Source organism: Danio aesculapii, chromosome 9 (genome assembly GCF_903798145.1).
Source record: "Danio aesculapii chromosome 9, fDanAes4.1, whole genome shotgun sequence".
Classification (NCBI taxonomy): Eukaryota; Metazoa; Chordata; class Actinopteri; order Cypriniformes; family Danionidae; genus Danio; species Danio aesculapii.
Window position 1 is genome coordinate 42,912,505 of NC_079443.1, and position 12,559 is coordinate 42,925,063.

Sequence of the window (12,559 nt, forward strand, 5' to 3'; positions counted from 1 at the left end):
GATACACAAAACATGAGAGAGCCAGTTTGATTCAACTATGATAAGAGAATCGTTCTGCTAAAGGTTCAGAAATATCATTATCAGAAACATAGTAAATATAAGCACTTATTCAAGGAATAAATAAATGCAGCAAACGTTTGAGAAGGCATTTTAAAGACATTATTATATCAATGCAAATCAGTTAACTGATTTTAATTAAAGCGCACCTATTTTTCACCCTTTTTTCAAGATTTAAGATAAGTCTTTTGTGTCTCCAGAATGTGTCTGTAAAATTTCAGCTCAAAACACCCATCAGATTATTTATTATACCTTTCAGAATATTGGAAATTTCTGCTCTGAACAGTGTAGTTGTTTTTGGTGCCTTTGCCTTTAATGCTAGTTCTCCTCACCCACCGTTCCCACGTGCCTGTCAGAGTATGCCCCAGTCTCCGCCTCGGCTGCATCAGATAACAGACAGATCTCACAGATCTCACGTAACGCTTGTGAGAAATATTACAGTAAGAACTTTCCCAAATGATTATTTGATGTGTTTGTTGTGGAGATAATTCAAGTCTTTCTGTGATGAGTCACACACAATGTCGTTACAAAGTCACACACACAGACACACACACACACACGCAGCGGAGACACATACACACAGCGGACACACACTCACACACACACACAGCGCGCGTGTTTAACTTTGAACTGTTTTTGCACATTAATATCCACTGCTGTATGGATATCCATTATGTTAATGTATAAAATAAACCTGATTTAATGTCCACAAACTGGGATTGAAGCATTTCCTCTTATAATTGTACTGACACTCTGTTGTGGTGATAAAGTAAAGCTGAAGTAAATCGCTGTAATTCATTACAAACATGCACTGTTTTAAAACATTTTAAACTTGTAAAACTTATTCTTGATCACATTTGATGATGACTGATGATCACAGAGAGCTGAACAGATCTTTTAATCCCGGTTGCTTTGCGCACGTCCTGTCTTGTTGATATGATTATAAGCCTTACTACGGAAACAGGTTAATACGCGGCTGTCCATCAATTCGGTGTGTGGGGAAACCGCACTCCTACGTCACGTTGCGGTCAAAATGGGAGGGATTTGGATCCTATTTTAATGTATAAATAAGTATAATTCATATAATATAAATTAATAAAAAGCAACAAAAGACGAGTTTGATTAAAAAAGGCTTTTAGTGTAAAAGGCTTTCATTTGGAACAAAAAGAGACAAGGGAGTGGGACTGGGTGTGGCTTTGTTGCATCAGAGATTACACACACACATACTTGCATATAAAAATATAATGTCACTGTGCTCAGAGAATTAAACTCTGGAACAGGTTAGTTGTTAAGTTGCCAAGGTGAAAACATCTGATGAAACTCAACATCTTAAGCCTGAAAATTTACCTGGGTAAAAACATAAACTGGTTTGTGCAACAGGCCTCTGATGTCTGGTTAACCATGTTTCAAACTAGTTTGAAATGTCATACAATTGAGTAGTCATCAAAGGGGATTTGATTTTGTAGTGTGTGCTTGACTTGAATTAAATACAGACCTTCCACCTCAAGGTAAGCTGTAGACTCCACATTCTTGGCTAAAAACTTGATCTCTCCTGAATCGTCTTCTTTAACATTGCATATAAGGAGGAAGTGCTTATTCGCTGTGTAACAAAACAAAAAACAAACATGGCACAGACAAGTCATGATCGGATATTCATTTAAATATTCACTGTGGTTTCCTTTTTAGAAGAGAGCAAAATTTAGCGATAGAATAACCTTCCTGACGAATCTTAATTGTGCTGGTCGGTTTTATCTTTTCTCCATTCTTAAACCATTCTCCAGGCACATCGTCCAGAGACACTTCACACATGAACACCGCATTCTGGTCTTCTTGAATGTCCAGATCCTCTAAGCTTTGCAGTATCTCAAGCTCTCTCTCTGTTTAACAAACAAACAAGCAAAAGGCTAGATAAGGTTTGATCATGTTTTAAATTAGTCCAACAAACTTGTCTAACAAACTTTAGTTTAAAAGTTTAATATTCATTCATTTTCTTTCGGCTTAGTCTTTTTATTCATCAGGGGTCACCACAGCGGAATGAACTGCCAACTTATCCAGCATATGTTATACACAGCGGATGCCCTTCCAGCTGTAACCCAGTACCGGGAAACATCCATACACACTCATTCACACACACACTACGGCCAATTTAGTTCATTCAATTCACCTATACCCCATGTATTTGGGTGAAACCAGAGCACCCGGAGGAAGGAGAACATGCAAACTCCACAGAGACATGCCAACTGGCCCAGCCGGGACTTGAACCAGCGACCTTATTGCCATGAGGCGACACATAAAAAGACTAGAATCTAGAAAAACTGAAAATCCTTTATTCTTACAATATGTCGACTACATTTGACCATTTAAATATTGTATCATATTAAACAACGTGAGATTTATTTAGAATAACAATCATACAAAATGTATGACCCATACTGTTAAGTATACTCTAGTCTATTATATAATTTAACCAGTTAAAACACTGCAAATGAAATAGCTTCCTATTTTTAAAATTGTTACACCAATAGATGGCAGTGTTGTTCTTGGATTTAATTATTTTGGCAGGGGATTTAAAGTTGTTTATTGAAGTAAAGGTTTTAATGAAGTATTCCATAAAGTCCCAACAGTAAAGTATGCAGATAAATGTAGTTATAACAGGCATTTAATGATTTACCATAGATATCCACCGAACATGATGTTGTGGCATCCCCAGCATCACACACATATAATCCAGAGTCTCCCAACTCACACTTCAGTATTTGAAGAAAGCACTTTCTTCCCATTGAGTAAATACGATGGTTTTTACCTGGTTTAAGCTGAACTTCATTCTGAAAGTATAAGACATCCTTTTTATTTCTTTTTTTTTTTTAACTGCCAATTTAAATAATTATTAGCAATTGACTTGGGACTCATATGAATGTAAAATTATATGAATTTAATGTAATGGGGGCAGGAATATAATATTACCTTTGTCCATTTAATGTCTATGTTGTGGCGTGATAACTCGCATTCAAGGGTTACCCCAGATCCCTCTGGTTGTCTGATATCATCAAGCTTTTTCAGGATTGAAACTGGGATTTCTGAGAAAACAAAGAAGTCTTGTCAGTATATGCAAAAACTGCTTTCAACACGTTAGATATCAGTGATGTACTCAAATTATTGTAATTGAATAGTTTTTCTCAGGAATTGTAATTTACTAAAAAGTTTTAAAAGTGTATACTTTTACTTTCCCTTGAGTAAATTTTTAGTGCTGTATCTGTAGTTTTACTCTACTACTTTCCTTCAACCTGCAGACCTAGATACTGTTTATATGCATGTCACTGATGAGAAGATGACGGATGTTTACTGTACGATGACCGACATGGCCTTAAACACCCAGTAGGCACAGGAGTCAACATGACATCAGATTGACGTTGTACCCCAGCATCATGGGGATGTTGCATTTTGTTTGTAAATAAAAATCAGGTTGATGTCAAAACTCAACGTCAGGCCGACGTCAGTGTCCAACTACCTACCTAAAATCAACCAAATATCAATGTCTAATGATGTTACAGCTTGACATTGTGTGGATATTGCCACTATGATGTCTATCAGATGCTGGATTTTAGTTGCCATGCCTGACAAAATAATGTCAGTATTTGACGTCAATGTGATATTGGTTTAAGATCTTTGCTTGATGTTGGATTTTGGCTTTCTAACACAACCTAAACACAACCAAATATCAGCATCACTTGACGTCGTTATTGGACATCAAAATAACGTCCTTAGACACTGGCTAGACATTGAATTTTGGTCACCTGACATCACAACCTGAATCTGACCTAATATTAATGTCTTATGATGTTGTGTGCCTGCTGGGCAATCACTAAATGTACTATATAATGATACTTTAACACACATCCACAAATTACATGTAAATGCATCAGCTTTTCACAGCATAATACTCACTACTCTTGAGTACTTTTGAAAGGTCTTTTTACTTATACTTTGAGTAATATTTATGACAGATACTTTTACTCGCACTACATTTTTAGGTAATGGTACTTTTACTTAAGTATGATATTTCAGTACTCTTTCCACTACTGTTATACACTTATGGTTAAGTAAAAGAGAAGCTGTATTGTTAGACTTCATTTGAAAGAGAACCACAGCCATTTTGATCACAATGGGGTATATGCACAGGGACTTTTAATTTTCAGTAAGCCAGCAAATGTGCTACCAGTGAAACGTCAGTACATTACAAAATCGCTGCATTTACAGGGTGTCTGCAGGTTTGAAATCTTAGACTTATACAGGATTAAAGACTTAAGACATTTTTCTAATGGCCTGATATTATCATGAGGAATTGTGTAATTATTTTTATTTTTTTTTCCCTGATTAAGGAATTTTATTGGGGGAATTTTCTGTGAAAATTTCTAATAGCTGTTGTGAAATATATCTCTTTGCAACAAAGATAAAAATAAGAAAATAATATAAAAATAAGGTTTTATTGAGATCTATTGTTGGTCTTTGGCTGGATGTCAGCCGACTGAGTAGTTTTACTTGGGCAAAGCAAAATAAAGACTGTTTAAAATGATTTAAGACCTACAACACAATATTTCAGTGAATTTAAGACTTTTTAAGGCCTAAAATTAAGTTTTAGAAATGTAAGACTTTTTAAGACCCAGCAGACACCCTGATTTCACATCTGGTTTCTTTAAAAATAGATGATCTTCCCTGCCTGATTGATACACAATATAAAGTGGGTCTCAGACTGGACAAGATGCACTGAATTAAATTCCATTGTTCCACGCCATGTCTTTTGTATTTATCTTAATTTAATTTACCACAGTATTTTCAATGGCATTGTGGAATGGTCACTAATGGCATAGCCTTTATTTTGTTTTACGCTTTAAAAATTAAATGAATGCTTAGGTCTATTAAACGATCATATTTTGATTAAGTTACAATGTCGATGCTGTAAAAGGAACCTTATGAGATTGAAAAAGTTACATTAACCATTCACTAGAAGTTTATCAGTGGCTGAAAAACACTTTCTGTGGATATAGTCCATTAAAAGGCAGTGACCTTCAAAACAAGTCACTATTTTATTAAAAATAATTGACCTCTGCTTGCCCCCGTTTGACTTTTATGATCATGAATCAAACTGCGTACATGTCAATCTGTTTGTTACAACAGGAGATTGTTTAACCATACCCCAGCTTTGTGCCTAGAGGACTTTTGTTAAGTCCTTTGTTGTAGTGTCATTTACATGTTACTGTTATTCTCTGTGACAGCTCTGTGACTCCAAAGGATAAGCCCTATTGAGTGACTTGGCATAGAATAGATTACCTTACACCAGCACCTTATGCTTGTGAATGTTTAAAATGCTTCGGTAGCTGGAGTCTGATCATGTGATCCCTATCTTTTTATATGTGTAACCTGACACATGGTAAGAGCAGTAGCAAAGCTGTCTGTCCATGCCATTGTACTGTCATCAGCATCTGAAATTTAACCAGTTTGAGGACTTACATCATTGCCCTGGACCCTCTTACCTCTCGTGAACAGATTCCACCCCTTATAAGTTAATTGTTGCCAAGGGAATTAAGAAACAAAAGATAGATGAGTGCAAGCAACCTGGCATGGCATAATGACACAAAAATGTATTTGCCTGACCTTTATTGGTTAATGTATCTGCTAGGGATTTTGAAAGTCAGGTAATTTTGAGTTTTTTTGTGTTGTGGCAGTGATCTGTGCCTTTTAGGCTAGTTGGAAAGCGCTCTGTATTTGACTTGTTGATATTAAGTTCTGCTCACACTGCGATATCAGTCACGATTTGGTCATGTGAGATCCTAGGAGATTAGGAAATCCTAAAAGATTACTGGAATCCTATAGGCTAAAATCTGTGGTCTTGGTCATTGGTTTAAGATGTTCACTGACAGTTGATTAATTGCTGTTGTGATCATATTTTCCCTCCAATTAAGTTCTGGCAGTGTCGGAAGATTTCAGATACTTTCCTGCGGTTTAACTTCAGTTACAGTAAGCATGATCATTAATAAAGTTAGGAAAGATTTAAGCAATTGCAAGAGTGTTCATAGCAAGCAGTTTACATTAATTTTGTGACAAAAGCCAACTTGACTAAGTTGAATGCTCAAGTGCTGTTTCTCATGGGCATTTGTATATAAAACTACTCCAGTGTGCCATCTGCTGTTTAAACTAAGCTCAGAATTAGTTCAAGAGAATAGAAATGCATTTAGAAAATCTCAAAATTGATACTAAATAAATTTTACAAAAACCATTGTATATTTACATGACACTGAACTAAAACCACATTTTATAGGTTTTGTTAATTTGTTTACAGCTAAAGAATTTTGGTGACCTAAAAATGCAAGTATTATAAAATGGGCTATATATGCAGTTCGATATGTGAATCTATATGAAGTTTTTGAAAACAATACTGTCCCCATGTGCATGTGACACCATGTGAATATGTTCAATCAATAGACATGTGTGAGTACTTGGATCTGTGTCAACAAAGATCATTTGGACTACACCATGGTCTATATATAAAATGTTTTGAAAACATTTAGAAAAAAATTAATATAATGTAAATATAACCTTCAACTATTTAAATCTATTAAGGTCTGACTATTTTTTATAATACATTGTTGTAAAGTCTATTAAATAGATTACAGTACCTTTAACATCCAATCTTGCTAATGATCTGACGTTATCAACAGAGAATATATAGGTGCCAGTGTCATCCAAGGTCAGGCTGGAGATGGTAAGACTGTGTACCCGTCCTTGTGCAGTCATGCGTAACCGGTTGTTGGTTTTGAGGGCATGCCCATCCTTTTGCCATACTCCCTCAACATTGCTGTGTGACAGTTCCACCTCAAAGGAAGCTGTCTCTCGTTCGATAGTCTGGATGTCAATAAGACCTTTCCGAATCTTGATTTTTCGTGCTGCAAGACAAGCACAGGTTGTTAAGGCAAAAATACAACAGCAAAATAAATAAAACTATTGTGGTGAGGAATCTAGAAATATCAGAATTGTATAGAAAAGAAAGAGAGATTAAATAAAAGCAAGACAACAAGGTACAACAACAGTTGCTCAATTAGTTGTCTTGGTTTTGTCCGTTTGATATTAGCAATACACTAAATCCTGCCTTCGACCAGGTCTGTGCCAACATTTTTTATGTATTCCAACACAGACAGACAGACAGGCATTCCCCGTGGAAAAGAGGGGTTTATTTTAGAGAGTTGGTGACACCACCCTAGATTTTGAAGGCCAGGGCATAAATTTAGCTGCAATGAAAACAGATCCATATTCATAGTTGGTGCCAGGAACAGCCAAAGCACAGACTTTCTCTCATCACTTGCTCATTTATACAACACGGCTTCATCGTCTTGAGCTATCCTGAAAGCAAAGTATATTGCTGGTAATTAATTGCTTGTTTTCCAAAGTGCATATTAATTTTATCATGGGAAGTTATGTTAGGGAATTGATTGACTGAAGATCTTGTTTGAAAAGTTTGATGAGGAAGGGCTGATATATCAAAGGCAATTGAACCTATATGAGTACAGCCACACACATAACTTTTATCTCCCCTCATATCTGTGTTTCGCAGGCAACTAAAAGGAATTAAAAGGTTACCCGGCAAGGACCTTCCACCAGCTTTTGATCCAGTTCTCATTTGACATGCTTAATTGAATTATCATAGCTCTTCTGATCTAATGTCAATACAGAAAGCTGTGCCCAGAGACTCAGTAAATAGTCTGGGAGTCACCTGTTTGCTGCCGTCAAACCATGGCATGAGTGTCACTAAAGTAGCTTGCCTCTTGCTTGCATTACTCTTGGTCACTTGATTCAGTTTGTTTAGGACAACAACATTGCTACGGGCTGCATTAATGGGCCGTCACTGTAAAAAAACTCTAACAAAGCACATAGTGAGAAATGTAGCAGCAAATGCAGACTCACGTTCCACACTAAGCTTGGCTTGTGTGCGATCGTGAAGTGTTTCACAGCTGTATGTTCCTCGGTCTGAAAGGGTTAGTTTGTGAACTGTGAGAGAACGTTTTCGACCACTCTGCTTCAAGGTGAATTTGGATCCTGGATGAATAACCACTCCTTGTCTCATCCACTGGACCTCTGCAGTCTGTGTGCTGACCTCCACCTCAAGTGTTGCCTCTCCAAACTCCTCTGCAACCACTGGGTCCATGCTCTTTGTGAACAGCACCTGTGCCTCTGAAGACAGATGAGGTTATTTGGTCAAATCTTTCCTACCCGCTTGTAAAGTGGTGACGTATGAAATACTGTTTCCGGGTCCAAGCCGCTACTCATTGAGAAAAAAATCATTTATGACAACTTTTTAGTTATATTAGTTACATTAGAGTGAATTTTATGTAAAATCATGGTGTATACAACAGTCTCCGGACCTACTGCATCAGAGACACCATTATTTTCACAATTTATAAAAAATTAAACACTTTCTGGTCGTTGGATATTAGGCATGGATATAAATATTGCGATCATGATTTTCGAAAGTGTACATCGCTTTGTAAATGTGTATTATTACCATTTGTTGAGTATCTCCATACAGTTTGATATAGCTCTTGGACCCGGTCACACTTCGGATAGCTGTTTTAACTCTTTCTAATTTCTTTCTATTTGTATTTGAAAACCAAAAAGCAAAGTCAGTAGCCATGTTTCTATTCACCTATTTTTATGCACATTTTGGAATATTGCATAAAATGGTTAATGGAAATGGCAAGATGGGCAAAAATTAAAAAATGCCTGTAAAAAACTTTTGCGCATAACTGAGAAAAATAAAAGTTTTTTTCAGATAAGGAAAATGTGCCCAATCTACGATGGAATAACATTTGCCAAATAAATTCCAGAATGCACATCTAAAAAAAGCAATGCAATTATAGTGTGCGAAATCGAGTGTGATGGGATGGCATTAATGGACAAACAAGCAGACTACATTGCACAATATCTGAAATGTTGTTTTGGTCATTTTAAATCCCTTAGTCAAAGTCTGTCATCAAAGTGGTTAGTTTTTATTACCTCCCAGAACTGTCCTAAGTGACCTTGTGCTTCCAAAGACACTGAACATTCATTGCGTTTTGCTTCATCTTCTGAAGCACAATTAATTTTTTAGAAAAGCATCAAAGGCCCACCGTGGCTTCTCCTACTACAGCAAATTCCATATGTTGCAAATTCCAAATTTCTTGTTTAGTACCAGTTTATCAGAAAGTTTTCTTCGACTCATTGGATGGATATTCCAGTTTTTGCCCATAAGTCTATTTCATGTTCTTGGATGAAAACATAGCTAATGCTTGGAGTGTAACTCCCTGTTCTACATTGCTATGTGCTGTAGTAACACTTGCCTCTGTCAGTTAAGAGTGGAATTCTAACTGGAGAAGCTGTTAAGCACAAGCCATCATAAGCACCTTTTCAACAATTCAGACATGCCTGAAAGGGTCATTATTAAACTCAAACATGTTGACATGGCCTTAAAGACCTGTGCAGGCTCTTAAAGAAAATACCACCATCTAGACCAAGTACCATTTTGTAGAAAATGGCTTTTTAATGACCCCCTTAACCCTAACTGAATTAATTAATTTGTAAGAAAATGAAAAACATGTAAGGCAGTAAAATATTGATGAATGATGTTCTACCTTGGACCTGAAGGAGAGCTCTGGAAATCACACCTTCAGCCTCAGCTGTCAATGTGCAGCTATCTGAGACTTGACAGTTTTTGATATGCAGCATATGGCATAATCCATTGCTGGAGATGTTGAACTTCTCATTTGATGAAATGAGCTGGCCATTCTTATACCAGGATAGCTTTGCATCCTCTGGAGACACCACACACTTAAATGTTGCATCTTCTCCTTCCATTACAGTCATGTTGTGTAGCTCTGCAATAAACTCCACAATGCGAGGTACTTGAAATATAAAAGGAAAGTGGTGTTAAATTAATATGAATAATTTCAGGATAAACTTAAGCAATTTGATGTGTCCTTTGGTATCCTTTAACTTACTATTGACTGTTACAGTAGCTGATGTCCTTTCATCTTTGGATTCACAAGCATATTCTCCTGCATCATCTTCTGTGATGTTATGTATTGTTAAACTTCTCACTCGACCCTCAGCTCTGATTGTAAAATGTCTGTTTGCTGCAATCTCTTGGCTATCTTTGAGCCACTGAACATCTCCTTTTGACTTGTACAGTTCACATTTTAAAACCACATTGCTACCTTTGAGTCCCGCTGTGTTTTCCAGTGGCTTGGAGAATTTCACCCTCATTTCTGATTTAGAAACAATATAGACAACATTGTAATACAACCTTGTACAAGCTATCAACTTATTAGTACAGATAAGAATTTAAGCAATTGTAAAAAATGTGTTTGTGTTTTCTCTGGTCTTACCTTTGATGTGGACATTGAAGTGCATCTCGTCAGTTCCCAAGTGACATGTATACTCACCACTATCCCCTCTCTTGAGTGGGTTAATGGTAAGGTAGTGGGTGTTTCCATCACTTGTTGTGTGGAACCGATCACCTCTGATTGAATCACGACCTCTCTGCCATTTAATTGGGGCGTTGGCTCTGTTGACTGTGGCACGTAGTGTCAAACTGTCTTCTTCATAAGCTAAAATGTTTGTTTTTTCATCTTTTTTGATGAATTTGAAGGGAAGGTCTATGGAAATAATTGATATTTACATACAATATGTCAATTAATACACGTGAAATTGCATTAATTTGCGATGCTGCTCATCAATTTACCTTGAACTGTTAGCATGGTTGTCATTTTGTCATCAATGGCATCACAGAGATACTCCCCAGAGTCAGATGTCTGAAGTCCTGATATCACAAGCTTCCTCATTGTGTCACTGCTTTCAATGTGTGTGCGTGAGTCCTGTTTTAGTAAACATCCATTGCAGTACCACTGGACTATAGCATTTATTCGAGACACCTCACACTCAATGGTGAGCTCATCTCCTGTCATTAATATGCAGTGTTTTGGCTTCTGTGTATTTCCAACAATGGACACTGGAGCCTCTGAGCAAAAAGAATAAATTATTATTGCACACTATCAGAAAAGAAAGTGCAAAAATAATATTTAATATGCAACAGCTTGTCACTACGGTAGTATATTCAAAGGTACATTTTTTACATGGACACAAAGTTATACTTTATCTATACCTAATGGTTCCATAAGTGGGTATATACTGTAATTGTTTATAGGAAAGTGTACTTTTAAGAGTACTTTCAATGACAAGCGTTAGTTACAAAGTGTGAATATGTTTTTCACTGTGTACGTTGACTTTTAAAAAGTAGTACCTTCTACAGTAACACTGAAGACAACTTTGTCATCTTGCGCATCACAAATGTACTCCCCGGAGTCTCTCATCTCAGCATTAAGGACAATCAGAGATCTGAATGCCCCTTGTTCTTCACAGGTGAAATGCTCATTTCCGTCAATCTTCTCATTGTCTTTTAGCCAATTGACCACACCATTTGCTCTTGAGATTTCACATTTTAACACAATGGCATCAGATACCATAAACTGGCATTTTGTTTCTATGTCAGCTTTTCGCAGAATTTTCAGTGGTGGATCTGGAAGAAAGAGGCTTGAATTTTAGCTGGTTTTAGTAATGGGTTCAACAAAGAAATTTCAATCTACTTATCATTGAATTGTACCTTTGATTTTTACTAGAAAATCCATGACATCATCTCTGGCATCACAGACATATTGCCCTGCATCCTCAAAAGCTGCGGAGTGAATTGTTAACTGACGATTTGTGCCATCCTCTGTTATAGTTACGTTGCTATTCTCCTCAATCTCATCTCCATCCTTCTTCCAGCTAACTTCAGCATTTGGTCGACACACTTCACACTCAAGGACCACAATCTCACCAACAAGTTTCTCTACTCCATAGACCATTTTCCTTGGACGAATAAATCTGACTGGTGGCTCTGCACAAATAAATAGTCAGTGAAATTGAGAACCCAGAATTATTTTTTAGATGAGTGATTAAACAGAGAGTCTTTGACAAACCTGCAATATTTACAAAGAATGTCACTGAGTCATCAGTGGTGTCACATACATATTCTGCAGAGTCCTTGACAGTAGGTTTTGGGATAATAAGTCTCCTATAGACACCATCAACTTCCAGAATTAGGCTGTCACTCTCCTCTACTTCAAGACCATCTCGATACCAGCGTACCGTGGCATTAGGTCTAGAGATTTCACAGCTCAGGACCATCCTTTCAGAGGTCTGCTGGCAAAGTTCCATTTGAGACTGACTTGGAGAAACTATACGTACCGGTGGCTCTATAGGGAGACATACCATAAAAGTCAACATCAGAGTTGCCTGACTTACATTCCTAAAGCACATTCCTTCCATTTATTGCACAGAATTCAAGCAAATCTTTGTGCATGGCTTTGTAATCCTAAACACTTTCTTTTAGGTCTAGTCACAAATCTTTCAGAACATGAATATATTTTCATCATGC

The 12,559-nt window shown here is 36.9% G+C and overlaps 1 protein-coding gene across 20 annotated transcripts in view; it reads right to left on the reverse strand.

Moving 5' to 3' along the window:
* obsl1b (obscurin like cytoskeletal adaptor 1b) overlaps window positions 1-12,559 on the reverse strand; it is a 40,905-nt gene that overhangs the window by 8,474 nt on the left and 19,872 nt on the right. For all 20 annotated transcript variants that reach the window (XM_056465771.1, XM_056465772.1, XM_056465775.1 and 17 more), the window contains 13 exons: window positions 12,102-12,377; window positions 11,744-12,019; window positions 11,384-11,659; window positions 10,826-11,101; window positions 10,470-10,739; window positions 10,083-10,349; window positions 9,717-9,986; window positions 8,014-8,280; window positions 6,732-6,998; window positions 3,022-3,134; window positions 2,729-2,882; window positions 1,773-1,934; window positions 1,553-1,657 (listed from right to left, as the gene is read on the reverse strand). In XM_056465771.1, coding sequence (XP_056321746.1) covers window positions 1,553-1,657; window positions 1,773-1,934; window positions 2,729-2,882; window positions 3,022-3,134; window positions 6,732-6,998; window positions 8,014-8,280; window positions 9,717-9,986; window positions 10,083-10,349; window positions 10,470-10,739; window positions 10,826-11,101; window positions 11,384-11,659; window positions 11,744-12,019; window positions 12,102-12,377 — 2,979 coding nt within the window. The remainder of the gene's footprint in view (window positions 1-1,552; window positions 1,658-1,772; window positions 1,935-2,728; window positions 2,883-3,021; window positions 3,135-6,731; window positions 6,999-8,013; window positions 8,281-9,716; window positions 9,987-10,082; window positions 10,350-10,469; window positions 10,740-10,825; window positions 11,102-11,383; window positions 11,660-11,743; window positions 12,020-12,101; window positions 12,378-12,559) is intronic.